At 33.5% G+C, this 17,497-nt stretch overlaps 1 protein-coding gene across 5 annotated transcripts in view; it reads right to left on the bottom strand.

The window, feature by feature from the left end:
* Positions 1–17,497, bottom strand: part of ADAMTS20 (ADAM metallopeptidase with thrombospondin type 1 motif 20) — a 96,520-nt gene that overhangs the window by 25,364 nt on the left and 53,659 nt on the right. For all 5 annotated transcript variants that reach the window (XR_014619066.1, XM_084300216.1, XM_084300217.1 and 2 more), the window contains 8 exons: positions 17,285–17,449; positions 16,480–16,644; positions 14,565–14,687; positions 13,145–13,252; positions 11,781–11,945; positions 11,294–11,584; positions 10,770–10,931; positions 9,292–9,468 (listed from right to left, as the gene is read on the bottom strand). Coding sequence is in view for 4 of the 5 variants with exons in the window: in XM_084300216.1 (XP_084156342.1) it covers positions 9,292–9,468; positions 10,770–10,931; positions 11,294–11,584; positions 11,781–11,945; positions 13,145–13,252; positions 14,565–14,687; positions 16,480–16,644; positions 17,285–17,449 (1,356 nt within the window). In the remaining variant the exon portion in view is untranslated. The remainder of the gene's footprint in view (positions 1–9,291; positions 9,469–10,769; positions 10,932–11,293; positions 11,585–11,780; positions 11,946–13,144; positions 13,253–14,564; positions 14,688–16,479; positions 16,645–17,284; positions 17,450–17,497) is intronic.

Here is a 17,497-nt window from a genome sequence, read left to right as displayed (position 1 = left end):
CTCCTTTCAGCAGCCATTTGGCAGGCTTTGCTACCTCATGTGCAGGTCTGAAGATAGGCCTTACGTGTCACTGAAGGGTCTGCATATACCTCTGCTAAGAACTTCACCACTGTAATTAATCAGAACATATATTAAAACAATGAGAAGTGTGATCAGCTCATTTATTTGCTGGGGGGGAGAGGACTGATAAACAGCATTGCTCAGTAAGCATTCCTGCAACAGCATATCTGGTACATGTACCTAACTTTTATCACCTTTCAGTTGATGATATATACAATGGAGACAGATGGCTGAGGCTAACCAACAAGTAAAAATACAAGAACAGTGGGAAATTAAAAAACAGAACCAGACAATTCTGCTTTACCTCTCCTTCTGAAATCAATGGCAAACAGGAACAGAGACAGAACCTCACTAGGTCTTTCTGAAAAATCTTAATCTATTGGTATAAATTTGTGGCAAATTTACAAGACTGAACAGCAGTTCTGTTCTTTGCCTTCTTTGGGACATCTCCTAGAAAATATTTAGTGCAGGAAAGTTTAACATTGCACCATTGCAGATGGAAAAATTCTGGTGTGGCTAGACTTCAGCAAGTCTTATTCTTTCTTTTCTCCACAAGAATATAACAAGAGTTACTCCTTAAAGCAATTAGATGAAGGCAGCAGCATTGGAGATAAATTGTAAGTAAAGCAAAAGTATCATGAAAGAAGGGAGGCAGAAATGGAAATAGGAGATATGGTGACAGCAAAAGAGTTGTTTTGTTTGTTTGTTTGTTTCCAATCAAGGGATAAATTCCCAGACATATTTTCCAAAGGGAGAACAACAGATGTACCTGTGTCTGTGTAGCAGTTGTACTCACAAACCTCCACAAAACAATAAAAATAATAAATAATAATAATAATAATTAAAAACAACAACAAACAAAACACACAAAAAAGTAAAACCCAAACTGACCCATTATTACTTCCAACAACTGAACAATTTAACAGTGCATCACAGGGAGTCTGGATATAGCCTCCTGCCTCTTCCAAAGCTTGGGAAGACTGAACAAAGGCATGGGAATGACATGATCTGCATTCCCACTGAAAAGTAATGTTTGCCCCTTGAGAGTGACATTTTATATAGAGATTTTCACAATAAAAGATGGACTATATTTTTAATATGATGGAGGATCTCTGGTGTGGGAGCCACATTTTCACAGAGTGATTGCACAGATAAAATGATTTGTTTCTATACTTTTCAAAATTTAAAACTTCATTTTAAGGATTCTTCTTTTTTATATTAAGAAACGGGGTCTTTTCAACCAACAAAGTACAGAAATAATGACATAATGGAGTCTTACTATAGCAGACGAATTACTTTAAGCTGAGTTTGCAAAAAAGGTAATCATGATCAGAAGGGAACATTGGATCCCAGTAACAGCAGTCTCTGGTTTATCATTTTCAATCATGTTAGCTGCAGCAAAACAGTAGATCAGAAATTAAAGCAATACCAAATAGATATGAACTTTTTCTGTCTGTCTGTTCTACAAAATCTACCACTTCACTTTTTTTGTTGTTGTTTGATTTTTTTTAGTTTAAACTTTGAAAAAAATGGAAACAGAACACTATGGGAATGATACAATATTGTCACATTTTTTTAAACTTTCTAGAAGCATGCAAAAATATAACTCTTTCTAAAAAATTTAATTAAATATCAGCTAAAGAATTAAGAAAAAAACACATTATTTTAAATATTAATTGGGTAAGAATAGATATTCATATTTTAGAAAATAAGAAATACAACATTTTACCCACCTTTGCATGTTGTCTTCCAGTTTATTTTCAACCTAAGCCATTCTTCTGTGTATTTTCAATTACTTACAGACCAATCTTTTCAACATTACTCAGTTATGTGCATAAATGTGAGCATATACCCAAGCTTCTGAATGACTGCATGAGCAGGAAATCTAAGTGCCTGATCCTGTCCTGCTCTCACTGAAGTGCAAGGGCCATAAATATATTCATGCTAGTTCATATACTGATCAATATAGCTTTAGTGGAGGAGACTATCTCCGACAATAATTTCACAGAAAGGACTAAGAAATGTCATAATAGAGAACTATGGAACATCTTGTTCATTTCCTAACACATTCCAGGTAACCAAAATGTGTAGTAACCTCCACAAATTTTAGACAATGCTAACACTTCAATCTACATTTAGTAACTTTTAAATTTGGATTTCAAAATCATTTTGGGGCAATATTTATGAGCATTGTCTGGGACTTTCAGAACTGCCACACATAGCTGCCACAGGCAGCTCACAATGTTTTTCTTATGGATCTGGCAACCCAGAACCCATTGGTTTATCTGAGATTTCATACACTACAGAAATAAATACATGAGTAGCTTTACATTCATTTCAGTGAATGGCTATATATATTTAGGAATGGTGTTAAAGATCACCAAGATCACACATTTTTCCCCTTCCATGATACTCTTTTTTATTTTTAACTTTCTTTACTTTTACTTTGACTGTGTTCCTTTCTTAGTTGTCCTCTTCATAAATGAAAGGTATGAAAGTTACATGTATGTAAAAGTGTTTTAGGAATGTGAAAAAATGTTCTCTTTTTGAGATTATATTAGTTGAGCATTGTGTTACGATCCTCAGTTTTCCAGCATTTTGTCACTGACTACATGGGAGCAGGACTGGGCTGTAAAATAACAGCTCCAGCAAAAGGCGTTACATGACATGTATCTTTATCACAGGGGATCAGAAGTCATCAACCTATTTCAGTCTAATTGACCAATGGCATCAGAAGCAAGTTTATGTTTTTTTCTTGTTGTTCAAGTACAAGATCCTTTACAAATTCTACAGAACAGCAACCTTTAATCTTTTACAGAAGGAAATTTTAAAGGTAGTTACTCCATGAAAACAATGTCATTAAAATATCTATGAAGTTCAGTGCAACCCAAAGATTACTTAGTGCACAAAAACACACTTTTAGTAAAGTAGTTAGTTCTTTTCGTTTTTCTTTCCTTTTTTTTTTTTTTTTTTTTTTTCCTAAGGACTTTAAACATTAGCATTGCTTAATAAAAGACACATTAAATATAAACACAAAGCCACACAACATGCATCAAAAAGAAGGGTTAAAATGCAACTGTATTTCACAGACACAAGTCACAGTCATTATATTAAATTATCAGACATACATTATAACTTATTTATTATTTCAAGCTATACAGGAAACATAGCACCAAAATGGAGAAATTTGCTCTGAAGTTGATGAACAGTACACATAAATATTTGTGTTTGAATTTTGAAAACAAGTATTTTCTTTCATTTTTATCAGCTTTACCCTAAATGAAATCCACTGTCCCAAGCCTGTTTCATGACATTATTTGGGTAGTGACATATGTTATCAGTTATCTCTGAAAAGGCACTCCCCATTTCCAGAATTTTTAAAAATGAATAGCATATGCTAACATTAAGATTTCAGCCAGTGGGATATTAAATAAACGTGCTGTACTCGTAATGAGGTATTCTGAAGTTCGACATTAGGCAGCAGCAGAAGTAGAGGTATAAGACTGAAGCTGGTTTTGAAAACCAAGTTCACGGATCCTGAATTCCCTTTTAATATAAAAGATTATCTTTAAAGATATAAATACTTTTTACACATTAGAAAAAAATGAATGAAGGCACTTATCATACACAGCAAGATTTTTTTTTTTTTTTTGCATTAAAATGAAAACAAATAAATATTTACTTATGCATGTTTAGGCTGTTTCTGCTCCTGCAGAGATCAATAGGATGCCTGGCAATAACATCACTGGAAGGACACTGGGATATCAATTTAAAAATAATAATTTATGCTTTAAAAAGAAATAATAGATTTCTTCCACTAGTGCAAAGACAGAATTAAACAGAAATTCTTCTGAAGCAAATTATTCAAGAGAAAACTGAAAAACTAGAAAAACAGCTACTTTGAAGACTATTACAGTATGTATCTGAAGGGCAATACATAAGAATTTCTGACACTTAAAAGATGAGCTGATCCACTCTTTTTATGACTAAATTTATGTGAAATCAGAAATAATACAAAATTACAAAATCATATAAAAACTTTAAGAGTAAGGAAAAATTCCTTATTTTATCAACAGTTCAAACAAACAAAATATAGTCATTTTCTGTAAGGGTCAAACATCGCCTGTAACACTGACCATAAAGGCACACAGCACAAACAGATTTATATTGTTCTGAAAGACCTCTGAAAACAACAACCTAATATTCCTAAACTGTTTATTTCCATTTTTAAATGTAATTTGAACTGTTAGTGAAACACTTGTCTGTGACACTCAATTTCTTGGCTTATACCAAAGTATAATTGAGCTGACTAGCTTGTTGTCGGTGTTTTGTTATGTTAATAGCTTGAACAGGTGTAAAAGCACTCTGCAGAAGCAAGAGTTGGAGTCCTAGGAAAGTTTTGTTTATCCACTTTTAATTTGAGGTCCCTTTAATTACAGGAAATATTTTTTTTTTAAACTTTAAAGTAAACAAGAAAATAATCCTACAATTACTATCTGACTGCACAACTGGTATATGGCTATGTTTCAGGACAAATTGTTCAAACAAGTCATCAGTTGTTGAACAGCAGAAGGAAGAAGAGTAAAACAAAAAGTATTTCACATTATACATTTTTCTTGGGTACCAGGCCAGGGCTTTGGCATCAGAAATCTCTTAACTTACTACTGCATCAAATTATTTCCCAGCCAAGTACTGCACTTCACCTGGCAGGTGAACAGCTTATATTTTACAGACAGTTTACAGCTGGGGATTCCTTAAACCTGCTGTATACAGGTACCCTCTGCAGCAGAGTGGGTCAATCTATCAGCTACCAGTCAGCACTAGCTATGTCCTTAGACCCGGAAAACTCCTACAGTGTGATAAATATGTCAATTACTGGATTCATAAGTAAAATTACATTTCATATTATTGTGTACTATATGCTAAAAATAGTATTTTATTCTGTAGTATACCTACTTTACATTACTGGTATCCACAAGAGCTTTAAAAGACCACGTGCACTGTAGGTTTGGTGTATCTAAGCATAACCACTGAACTGATTAACTGTTGATTTGGTTATATTCCCACATAACTTTTTGTCAGGTAAGAGACAATAGTTTGGCTAAGAATACTAAAGCATTTAGATAGAGGAGATGCCATTCAATAAAATATCAGTATTATTGAACTAAGTAAAGACACATTATCCTAAAGCACTTCTAGGAGAAATATGTTAAATCTAGTCACTATAGTTCAGTTTTAAAATCTTATGGTATCTTGGCAAATTTGTTATACCCTCCCTTTTTGTGCTCAGGTTAAAAAGTAACTTATTGTCATTAAGGTCAGAAAACCTTAACCGCTATGATGAAAATTAATGCAAAAACCCTCAAGTCTTACCGCATGGACTAAAACCAAAAACCCAACAATGCACTGTGGAAAGTAGAAAGGAACACAGTAAAAATCTGTATTAGAACAAAGTACTCTCAGCCAGCTGTCAAAATGCTATGGAATTTTTCTTGACATTATATAATGTGACATATGGTTTCCATACTTTGTAGCTTGTAATTTATTCATTCTTTCGTGTAGTTTTGGATCATTGCCTCAATCCCTTCACCAATGAAACCAGAGTAGCCTAAAAGAAAAATATCCAGGACACATGGGCCAAATTTACTCTTGGTGCAACTCCATTAAAGTAAGCAAAGAATGTATTTACCTGAAGTAAGTAATAGCTTACAAACACATTATAAATATGTACACATCAAAATATATATGCATCATAATTTACATGTATCAAAAATGAGGTAGTGTACTTAGATACAAGCCAATCAGGCTAAGACATTATCTTAAAACATTTGAATTCAGGACTGTTCATATAATATTTTGTCAACCTCATTTACATTAGGAGTTGACACCAATATTTTTTACAAACAAGGCAATCATCTAAAATCCCTCAGGATGCAGGGACAGTGTAAACCCACTCCAATTTTCTCTGGAATTTGATAAAGAGGCTGAACAAAAGAAGAGCAGAATTCAGTCTCTGCTAAAAAATAACAGGGCAGAAAAAGTAAACTAAAGATAAAAAGATCACTGGCAGAGTCTCTCCATGACCTCCAGGTCAAATGAATTCAACTTACAAGCAAAAGTCTGTGTTTCCTAGCCATCTATAAAACTGCAGGGTGCTTCTCTGGCTCAGATAGCATGAATATGAAAATTCTGGACTGAATAAAGTTTTGGGAATTCAAACAATCAAAGTTTCTGAATCTGATTAAAATTAATTAGATAATGACATTCATTAATTTAGACTTCAGACATAAATAATTTACTTCTTCCCTCATGCTGTACAGTTAATGCTAGTTCACAACTCTAAAAATATCTATACAAATATCAGCCTAGAATATCAAGATGAAGAACCAAAACCATTTTTACTGCTGATTTTTGGAACAGACCTGAACTAACTGAACTAACATTCTTTTCCACATGAGAAGAATGTTTTCTTGCATCTGAGTTAGAGCTATCCCTAAGTATAAGCAAGCTTATTATCCTAAAATAGAAGTACCCAGCCTGCACTGAAGATGGAAAGATACTGTACATTACCATGCTGCAAACCTCACCTTTCCATTCTGTATATGCTCTCACAAGCAGCCTTTGTAAGTTTATTACATCAATAGTTACGGAATTACACTTAATCAATAACTAGCTAATTATCTGAAGTGGTCAGAAGCTGCTTCTTTTAAAATACAAAGTAGTCACACTAGTTTATGCATCTGGGACCATTATTTCTATTGCACAATTTTAATTCTCAATATTTCCTGTTAAAAAAGTCCTACAAGAAATGGTTTGTAAGCGTGCACTGGACACAGCAAAAGCCTTTCCACCCAGAGCAGACACTAGAAACACTCTTGCCTGCCTCCCCTATCTTCACATGATATGAATAAACTCAGATAAGGAAATGGGTACTGAAGTCTTTTATTTATTGCTTCAGAAGACAGATTAAACATTATTTTGAAGAATTTATTCTGAGTCATTTTAATCAGTTTCCTTTTCTTTGCAGAACTGAACAAGCTCAAGCAGCCAAGCATTACAAATCACTAGGTGCCAGCTCATCGTGGTCTGAAGCAATTCGAAGACTAAAACAGGCCAAATACCTGGTACTTCCACATGTAATTGATTAGATTTCAAGAGAGAACATTGGACAGCTACTGTAGTGTACATGGCCAACTTTCAGTGATTTGAACCTTAAACTTCTTCAAAAGTCTAAGCAAAATTCATCACTAAAATGATCAGTGCAATTTTAATTATGTTCTAAACAGAGGGCAAGCACCATCAGAGGTTCACATTTCCACAAAAAAGACACTGACAACTACTTAACTAGAACAGTCTTTCAATGTTGTGGCTCAGGTTCTTGACTCTAAATATTCTGGATTAGTCTTTGCTAATATCGAGCTTTTTCTGAATCCATTTCTGCTTGAACATAAAATTCAAAAGGAGACTATCAGCCATTGTAAAAGCTGAAATAATCAGTAAGCTAAAGATTTTAGTTCAGTCATGGTTTAGACAAAGCTACATCTAAATGTACAGCATTTATGTTAATGTACCATTAACAGCACCCTACATGAGAGCATACTGTACTTCAGGAAGGCATGGGACAGGCAGAGCCATCATCTAAGGCCAGACTGTCATATAACTAGTCAGCCAACCATAGGTGAAGACTAAACAGAGCTGGTTGTGCTAAAGTACAACAGTATTTATATGACTAAAGCTTCTACTACTTTATAGTAGTTTCTGCTCAACAGTTGGTTTCTGCTCAACGACACGTTGCAGATGAAATTTCTCATGAAATTAATATTATTACTGATTACCTGCAGAACTTGCAATCACATATAAAACAGAAGCTACAATCTCTTCCCTCGCTAACTAGATTCCATTCTAAACTTAGTTTTTGAAGGATTACATTGGCTTTAACTGAAATATAAAACAACCAAGAAAACTAAGCCATATATGCCACTTACAATACCTTGCAATAACTTACAGGTAAGCTATTAATGCAAAGGCAATGATGTGCCGAATGCCCTGCTTGCATCCTCAGCACCTGAAGAACATGCATTAGTAAAGTATTAGCAAGTCACCACTAATTATTTGAATAACGGCTAGAAAAGGAACTCTGGTGTCTGTTAAACACAAAACCAAAACTCTGTTTGCCCAGTGGAAGAAAGATAACTGTGGTAAATCATTAATTCAAGCTTTCATTTTAAAACGTATTTGCAATAAATTAGAGTAGATTACATAAACTAATCGATTTTTAAAGCTGAAATTGGATAATATTTTTTTAATGTTTCCACGATTATTCAAAGAACCAAATTATATATTTTTTTAAATAAAGAACTGTTATCCAGTCCATCTCCCAGTGATGTTAATGACAGGTATTGAACTGATTTCTAATGGAACCAAAATTGGATCCAACATCCTTTGATTGCCATTAATCTCTTTAAAATTGAGCACAATAACTAATAAATATTGTCAAATTCATAGCTTGGGAAATATAATGTACTCTCTATTGTAGAGTATACTATGATTATTTCTCCATGTTAATTATCTGCTAGTGGCAATTTTAAAGATTAATGGTAATTGCTGTGGTCATTTTTATACATTAATAGACAGTGACATAGACAACAACGTATTATAGTTACATACATAATTATACACAGACAACTTTAATTAGTCACTGTTTTAAAACCACAAATATAAACCTTTATACACAAATTTACACATAATATGGAGTAATATGTTGTTTGATGACAAAGTGTAATATACATGTGTGAGATAGCTTGTATTTAAATATTCTATTAGTGAAAAGTTATGCACTAGAAAGCCTTTTTTGATTTTTTTACAAATATAAATATGTAGATAATACTACAGTATAAATTACAGCATATATTTTTAAATTAAAACACAGATCAAATCATAATCCTTCAAAATAGAACAACCTAATAGGTATCACTATTAGCTATAATGATTTCTGGTAAATTTCAGAATATTCTCTATGATGTTTTACAGAGCACAATACTGTTCCCACTGAAGTAAATGGCTATTTCCCATTTAATTCAATGGCTTAATAAAAATACAGCGACTATATTTCCACATGCACTATTATTCCACTGTTATCAAATAAAATAATTGTATAATTTTTAAAAGGCAAGGGGAAATAGAATGACAGAAAGAACAAAGAGTGAAAAATATTAGTGAATGCTATCGTACCGATTTCCATGGTCCCCGATGCCATGAAACATCACCAGGGCAAGAATGCACATTACATTGTGCCATATTAGGTGGCTTGTCTAGAATTTCACAGTTTTGATCACCCAACATTTGGCCCGTAGGAAGCTGACAAATCACCAGTCTTGTCTTTATTCCATCTCCACACGTTTGAGTACACTAAAATACAAAATTTTATAGACAGATTTTTTGTTAAGGGTCATCAAATACAACTGATGTAAAGTGATATAGCAATAATCAACACGTTATTGTTTACTATGTCTACTTTCATGTTTCCTGGATGCCCAACTCAAGAATAAGAACTTTCACTTTAATTTCATATAATAAGAAAATTATTCTCACCAAAACATTTACAAAGCTACATTTTTATATGGAAAATATAAAAAGTTTCAGTTATAGAAAATCTATTCTTTCAAGGAAAAATAGCTATTTGTGAGACTAAACATGAAAAAATGTGACACTGAGACTGGACTTGAAAACAAAACAGCTAGATCTGGCCAAAATAGAAAATAAATAAATAACTATAAATTCACTCAATTTTTCTTTGAAAGGAATAAAAGAATCAAATCTAGATATTGATTTATCAAGAGTAAGAGAAGAGGGTAGGAACTGTAAAAGGTTATAGCAGAATGAAAGCCAGACAAAACATTTTTAACATCTTCTGTAGTGTTTGATCAAGAATGCATGGTCAAAAATGACAATAGAATGGAGAAACTGTTCTTTGCCCAACAATGTATAACATTACATTAAAACATTCTAACCCTGGCACACTTTTTAGATGCATGATCTTATCTTCATACTTTGAATCTGTAACTACAATCGCGAGATTAGTTACAAGAGGGAGTTCTTTTATGTTGGTGGTGGTTGGTTGGTTGTTTTTTGGGAGAGGGTTGAGGGGGTGTTTTTTTGTTGTTGTTTTTTTCATTTTTCATACACATAACAAGTATGTCTGCTTGCAGTTTTTTTTGTTTTGTTTTGTTTTGTTTGTTTGTCTGTTTGTTTTCTAGCTAGCTATTACATTGAGGTCTTTCCTCATATAATTCATCTTTTTGTAAAGGAAAATAATTGGCTGTTTCAAGATTCAATATACTACTACAACATTCAATTATAAGCTTTTACAGCAAGTACTCAGTGGATTGAGAAATACCAGCCACGTGTTAATAAAACTAGAATTCCTGAAGTTATCACTATTTTTATTGTATTTTTAAAAATACAATAATATATTTCCTATTATTTTGTACACCTTTAGCATCACACAATACTTAGATCTTTTAGATGTATACTTACACTACCCATAGTTACACTAGAGTTCTGAATTTCATCAAAGAACAAATTTTAGATAAACAGTTTGAAACTTGTTATTTTTAAATAAGTTAAAAAAAATGTTTCCATTCACATTTAAATTATTATATCTAAGCTTATGTAAATAATGTTTCCACTTGAAAGTGAAATGATCTTACTTCTCCCCAGTTCCCATAGTTCCATCGTGGGCAGGGTCCAGAATCACAGTGTCTTGACTCTGGAGGTTTTGTTGCCTCATCACAGTAACTAGCGCTTCGTCCTTCCTCATCTTGACATACTACAACCCGACGGTGAAATCCACCTGCACAAGTACTAGAGCACTACCAAAACATGTAAAGATATATATCACCATTACATAATCAGAAAAACATATAATGTGTTGGTTACAACAACTTAGAAAAAAAAAAGAGTTAACATTTAAAACCAGAAATTTGCAAATAAAAATTTTTATAAATATAAATATAAAATAAAAATATAAAAATATTTTTATAAATACTGTTGAAGTATTTTAAAGTTGAAATTGCACAAAAGTTTTATTTTAAATTGAATGTATTTTTCATGTTTTTTTTTTTTAAGTGTACTTTTCTTTTGACCAAATCCATACTGCAATAACATTTCTAGAAATGTTTACACACAAGTGAGATAACAAATTAATATATATGTAAAAAAAATAAATTCTTACTGCTCCCCAGGGTCCAGTTCTCCATTGATATCCTCCTACAGAAGGATGGTTCCACTGGTTTGTATTGTCTTGCGGATGGTGTATTGGAAGATAACCTATTTCTGGAAAATTACTTGGACGGTCATGTATTCTTGGAGTATGATGATAAACTGGTGGACATGGTGGCATGTTACATTCTCGTTCTTTAGAGGGACGGCCTTCAGGATCACAGTAATTCTCGTTGATTTGTTGATGATAGTTGACACAGATAACTTGTCTTGTTACTGTTCCACTATCACATGTAACTGTACACTGACCAAAAATTAACCCAATATTTGTGATCAAACATTGATAACTAATAACCAAAGACATTTATATTAACTTTTGGCAATAAGAAACATATACTTCACTGTACCAAAGGATGAAAATTCAATAATACATGTATAGATATGAAGTCCCAATTTCTAACTAAAAACAAACAAAAAAAAACAGTTCAAGCAATACTTACAGGGGACCAGTTTCCAACTTGCCACTCTCCACATGGGCTAAAGCAACTTGAAACTTCAGCTGGTCGTGGTAAATGAGCACAGAAAGATTCATCTGCTATTCCTCCATGAGCATCTCTACAACTCACATAGCGAGCACGATCACCTTTCCCACAGGATGCTGAGCACTGTCAGAGAACAATCCATGTTCACCACACTTTATGAGGCCAAAAAAAGACCATGCAAGCATCAAAAATGCTAACACTGCTTAGTATCAGCTTAACTTTAGAATTAAACACTGAGAAACAGATTTTATCTCAGACCAATATTCAAGTATAGAGCCACGCACTCAAGAAGGAAAGCAAAATATTGCTGGATGGTTTTGGCCTTAAGAATTCCTGTTGGCTTGGAACTAACATGCATAGCCTTCACTCTTGGAAAGTAATCCAACATATCTAACAGGTAGCATTTCAACTATAATATGGAATCATTATACAGTTGCAAAGGGAATTTATTAATTTCTTAACAATAGACACATTAGAGAGCAACTTCCAGAACATTTTAGTTATTTCACAGTGATGCAATATTTACATCAACTGATATTAATAAAAAATGATATTCACAATTCATTTGCCATTCTAGTTCATATCAGCATATTAAATTGAGCCCCTTCTGATGCTATTATAGATAAAATGTTCCAGGGGGAACATAGTAAATGGCTTCTGAGTAGCCCCAGTCTATTCACTCTATACTACTATTTTGTTAAAACAGTTTGTGCAAAGATATAAGTGCTATATGCTTAATTAAGAACCTCAAGGGATTAACAAATACCTACATTTTTATAGATTATTCCAAATTTTCATATCTCTGTCAAACAAAACTAATTTTCATTAGGATGAAAATCAAAAATCAAACACTCTTTGATAAGAGTTTGTGTATAAATCAGTTTGTTGTGTAACACTTGTAAGTTACATGAAATTGAATCTTTAAAGACCCAAACTATTTAATATTGTTATTCACATACAAGATTTAAATCATATTTTAAAATGAAAGATGTTCTGCATGCTCAGACAATGATAAAAATTGTTTTGAAACACACTTGCTCGAACACTCTCAGTCCTATCAAAGCTGTTCTACTCAGATCTCCTATCCCCCAAATCCTTTTTTTTTTCCTTTATTTTCCCTAGCTAGATTTGAAACACACAGAATTTGCTGGGAGTGTCTATCTCCTTCTAAAGAAACAGATTCTTGAAGAAAATTAGAATTTCTTAAAGATCATCTCAAAGAGATTTCAGTCTGAAAGATATACTAATGAAACCTTTATGGAAAAAGGGGTGACAGAATGGAGGATTTCTCTGCCAGCTGTGATCACCATTACATTACATACTGGAGTCCATGATCCATATCGCCATTGGGTTGCCTTCCCCACATGAATTAGAGGAAGCGATGTAGTCCATAATTTTGTAGTTTCTGGACAAGCGGGCAATTCACATTCCTGTGGGGCAATTAATAAATAAATAAATAAATAAATAAAGCTTTCAAAGTCTAAGATTTGGAAAAAAAAAAAAAACATAAAGCAGATGGCTCCCACAATCAGACAGATGTTACTATCACAATAAGTCAGCATTAATTAAACAGTAAATACCATCTTTTACTTTTCTCTGTCATTATTAAAAGCTTTTTATTAAATTATTTTATTTCAAATTGTGAGGCTAAGACAATTTATTTAACGTTAACACTGTATGAGTAATAATTAGTAATATCTGCACTTTAAGAAATAACTGTATCAGATAACCTGCTGGATACAAGAGGCATGAACATGACTGTTCTGTTTCCTGCGCTACAGAACTGAGTGAAGAAAGTGGCTGCGCCACTTTATACCTTCAGTTACCAAAACCAAGAAATTCTTCAATTTCAGTCAACAGATAAAAATAAGAAGCAAACTCTAATTTAGAGTGGAGTGGAAATTAATCTGTACTTGATCTGTTTGGCTTTTATAATTTGAAAACTTATTCAAGAAGCCCTCACAGGGCTGGTGACTTGTGACCAGGTTATTTTGGACCACAATACCCTATGGTTTTTATTCTCAAAAAATAGATCAGTATAGAGCCTGCCCTCAGAGAGGTAAGTGGTTACCAGCCTAACTGGATATAAATGTGAAGAATCAATCTGGTAGCCAGATCAATATACATAGCATGTTAGATACTAATCGTTTTCAGTTAAAGATAAACCCTTTGACTGTATTAAAGACATTTTTTTCTGAAAAACAATAGATTTAAATTAAAAGAAGTGAAAAAGCAAGCAAACAGAGATGGGGAGGAAATGTAGAGAACCACATTAATACCATACTGAACTATATAAAATTCATGTATATACTGTTTCAAATTAGCATTATTGCCACCATCAAAGCTTTCCTCAAGTAACCATGACTTTCTTTTAAGAACAAACAGAATTCTAGAGTAGAGTATCAAGCCGGCTAGGTGTGATTACTAAGCATCATGACAAGCAGTCAACCTTACATTATTCTATGTTGGAGTCTTTAAAAATTTTTATTTACAAGTAACGAAAGGTCTTTGACCCTGTCAATATATACCAAATTTTCAAATCTCCGATCTCCTTATTACTTTTCTTTTATTTAATTACCCAGGCCAAATTTGAAGCAGAGAAAAATAGCAGACAGCTTCATTTTTTTTTCTCATTCTAGAAATTGGTTCTTGCAAGTTTCCCCAAAAAGTCAGTAGACCACATTCATTTTTAATATGTTTTAACTAAAATACACAACCAACTGAGAAGTGTTTTTAACTTACTTGGTTATCTCTAGGACGAGTAGCAGCATTACATTCTCTGTCATCATCCAGAATAACTCTGTAAGTGCCAGTAACACATTTGACTGCACGCATCTGGTATCCACGTCCACATGTCACAGTACACTGTTAATAATTTCACACACTTGAAATAGCACTATGTTTAATCCAAATTATTTTTTTAATTACAATTTTTATATTTTAAAGCTCTCTATAGCATGAACAGGAATGCGTACTGGGTCTGGCTGGGATGCAGTTAACTTTCTTCACAGCAGACCACATGGTGCTAAAAACAGTGTAACAAACCAATTTTTGTTTATTGCCCAACAGTGCTTGGACAGTGTCACTTTCTTCCCCCACTTTGCTGTAGTAGGTTGGAGGTGGGCAATAGACTGGGAAAGGATGCAGCTAGGACAGATGACCCAAATTCTCCAAAGGGATTATCCATAGCATAAAATATCATGCTCAGTAATAAAAACCTGGGGTGAGGGAAGAAGGTGGGGGTGGGGTGGAGTGGGTTAATTTTTAAGAAATTAAAGAAATTTAATTCCTTCTTTGCATTTAACTTGTAGGGAGCCAGGATGCCAGCATCTTATAACCAGAAGATTACCCAAAAGGAATTCAACATTATGAAGAAAGGCTGAAAGAGCTGGGGATGTTCAGCCTGAAGAAGAGAAGTCTCTGGGGTGACCTTACTGCAGCTTTTCAATACTTAAAGGGGGCTTATGGAGATGCATAAAGATGGAGAGCAACTTTTTGCTCAGTCAGATAAGGACAGGACAAAGGGGAATGGTTTTAAACTGAAAGAGGGTAGATTCAGATCAGATATAAGGAGGAAATTCTTCACTATGAGAGTGGTGAAACACTGGGATAGGTTTCCCAGAGAAGCTGTGCATGCCCCATCCATGGAGGTGTTCAAGACCAGGTTGGACAAGGCCCTGGGCAACCTGATCTAGTGGGTGGCTGGTGTCTCTGCCCATGGCAGGGAGGTTGGACCTGGATGATGTTTAAGGTCCTTTCCAACCTACGATTCTTTGGTTCTATGATTCTGTGTTAGACAACAGTGTGGTTATCTCTAACATGAACAAATATGACATGAGAAAACATCTATACAAAAGAAATGTGTAAGTTAAACACATACTTCATTTTCAAAGGATTCATTTATTATGTATTTTACTGATGGGTTATATGTAAAAAATAAGTATTACCTGATGTTCAGTTATGAGTTCTCACTAACAAGAAACACCAAATAATTCAATATTTCTATTGTCATGGGCAACTTGATTATAAGAAAGCTCCACAGCATTGAGTACCTTATTATTTTTTAATTAATGCTCATCTATTTGGTGACAAAAGCTTCCTTCAAAAATTAATTCAGCTTTTTCTGGAATTTTGAAGCCCCTCTGCTATACATAAGCATCATTAGACAAAGGAACAGCACTCTCACATTAAGATATAGAAACTCTTTCATCACTGAAGATAAAAACAAAAGAAACAAATACTAAATCTTTTTGTCTGCTATTATTAGCATGTATAATTCAATGGTCTTAATTTAATTGAAGCTATCACTTAAATATGCTGACACACCTATAAATATTTGGTCTTTTACCTGTCTCATTCATTTGAATGCTTTGCTATCTACATTTTCATTATTCTGGAAATTAAATACATTCATGTGAAATAGCATTGGCGATTTTTGATATTAAGGCTCAGAGTCAGTGTCTGTTTTAGGCATCTAACTTACATAAGGGTGTTTCTAAATTACAGGTTAGATAGTCAATAGGAACAAACAAATGTGCGAACCAATTCACCTCCAAGTAGCTGCTTAAGGTCTAATTAAAATATTTAAATGGTGTTGTTTTGTGATCACTCATAGTCTGAAATACAAGCCAAAAGCCAGGAATCCTGATGTACTCACTGATCCCCAAGGCCCTACTTGCCAAGATGCGCATTCATGAAGTTCACATGGTGTTACTGATCCTGGTCTATCGTTTGGATTACAGAAATCGTCTCTCAATTGTTCATCATTAAGTTGGCACCATACTTGCCGATGTTTCATTCCTTTGCCACATGTGACAGGGCACTGTAAAATAATATTAGTCATCAGTTTGTAAAGACATGAATTTCTGTTAATTGCTTCACTTTCTTATAGTAATCTGTTGGATTTTAAAGGTCACATAAATGACAAAAATATTTCATGTGTTCATCATGCAACAAAACTAGTTATTTTGTGAACTCTGTATTTCATGTAAATATCTATGTAAACACATAACACTAAGTTTCTAAAGCTATAAGATACAAAACAATGTACAGCTCACTTACTTCCATTAGAACAAAAAATACTTAGTTAAGATGTGAGTGCACATATCACAGGGAACATGTCTAAACTATCATTCATCATATTATATATACATAAACTGTAATAAAATTGATATAATTCTGTTTTTCAGTTGGTGGGATAATTCTCTTTGTTTCAGAAAAAATGAATTTATATGTATGACTAGAGAGATTAAGCAATTTTGTTATCTAATATTAATGTAACAACATTTCAGAGAAGAAATTAGTTACGGGTGTGCTTTTCAGAAGTTCTCATGCCATTGTACATCTGAGATGCATATCAGCACAGTCCTGGGATTAAAGAGCTTTTATTTTGGAAAATAACCAAAACAAAAAACAAACGCTCAGTGCAGCTTATTTTAATAGCAATGACCAGGCTTCATTACCTCACTCCACTCACTAACAGACCAGCTTGGACATAAGAATTCATTGCAACTCTGTGTTACAACTCGTGGAAGTTCTTGGCATTCTCTGTCAGGAAGATGACGACCCAAGTTGTTCAAACAGAAAGCTTCTCTGGTTCTGACACCTCTTTCACAGCTCCTGGAACACTACAGTGTTTAGAAGATTTTATGAAACAGGAAACACAGCATGATAAA

The sequence above is a fragment of the Netta rufina genome, assembly GCF_964035555.1.
Source record: "Netta rufina genome assembly, chromosome: 1".
Lineage (NCBI taxonomy): Eukaryota > Metazoa > Chordata > Aves > Anseriformes > Anatidae > Netta > Netta rufina.
Note: the sequence above shows the minus strand (reverse complement) of the source record. Positions and strands in the feature narration are given on the sequence as shown.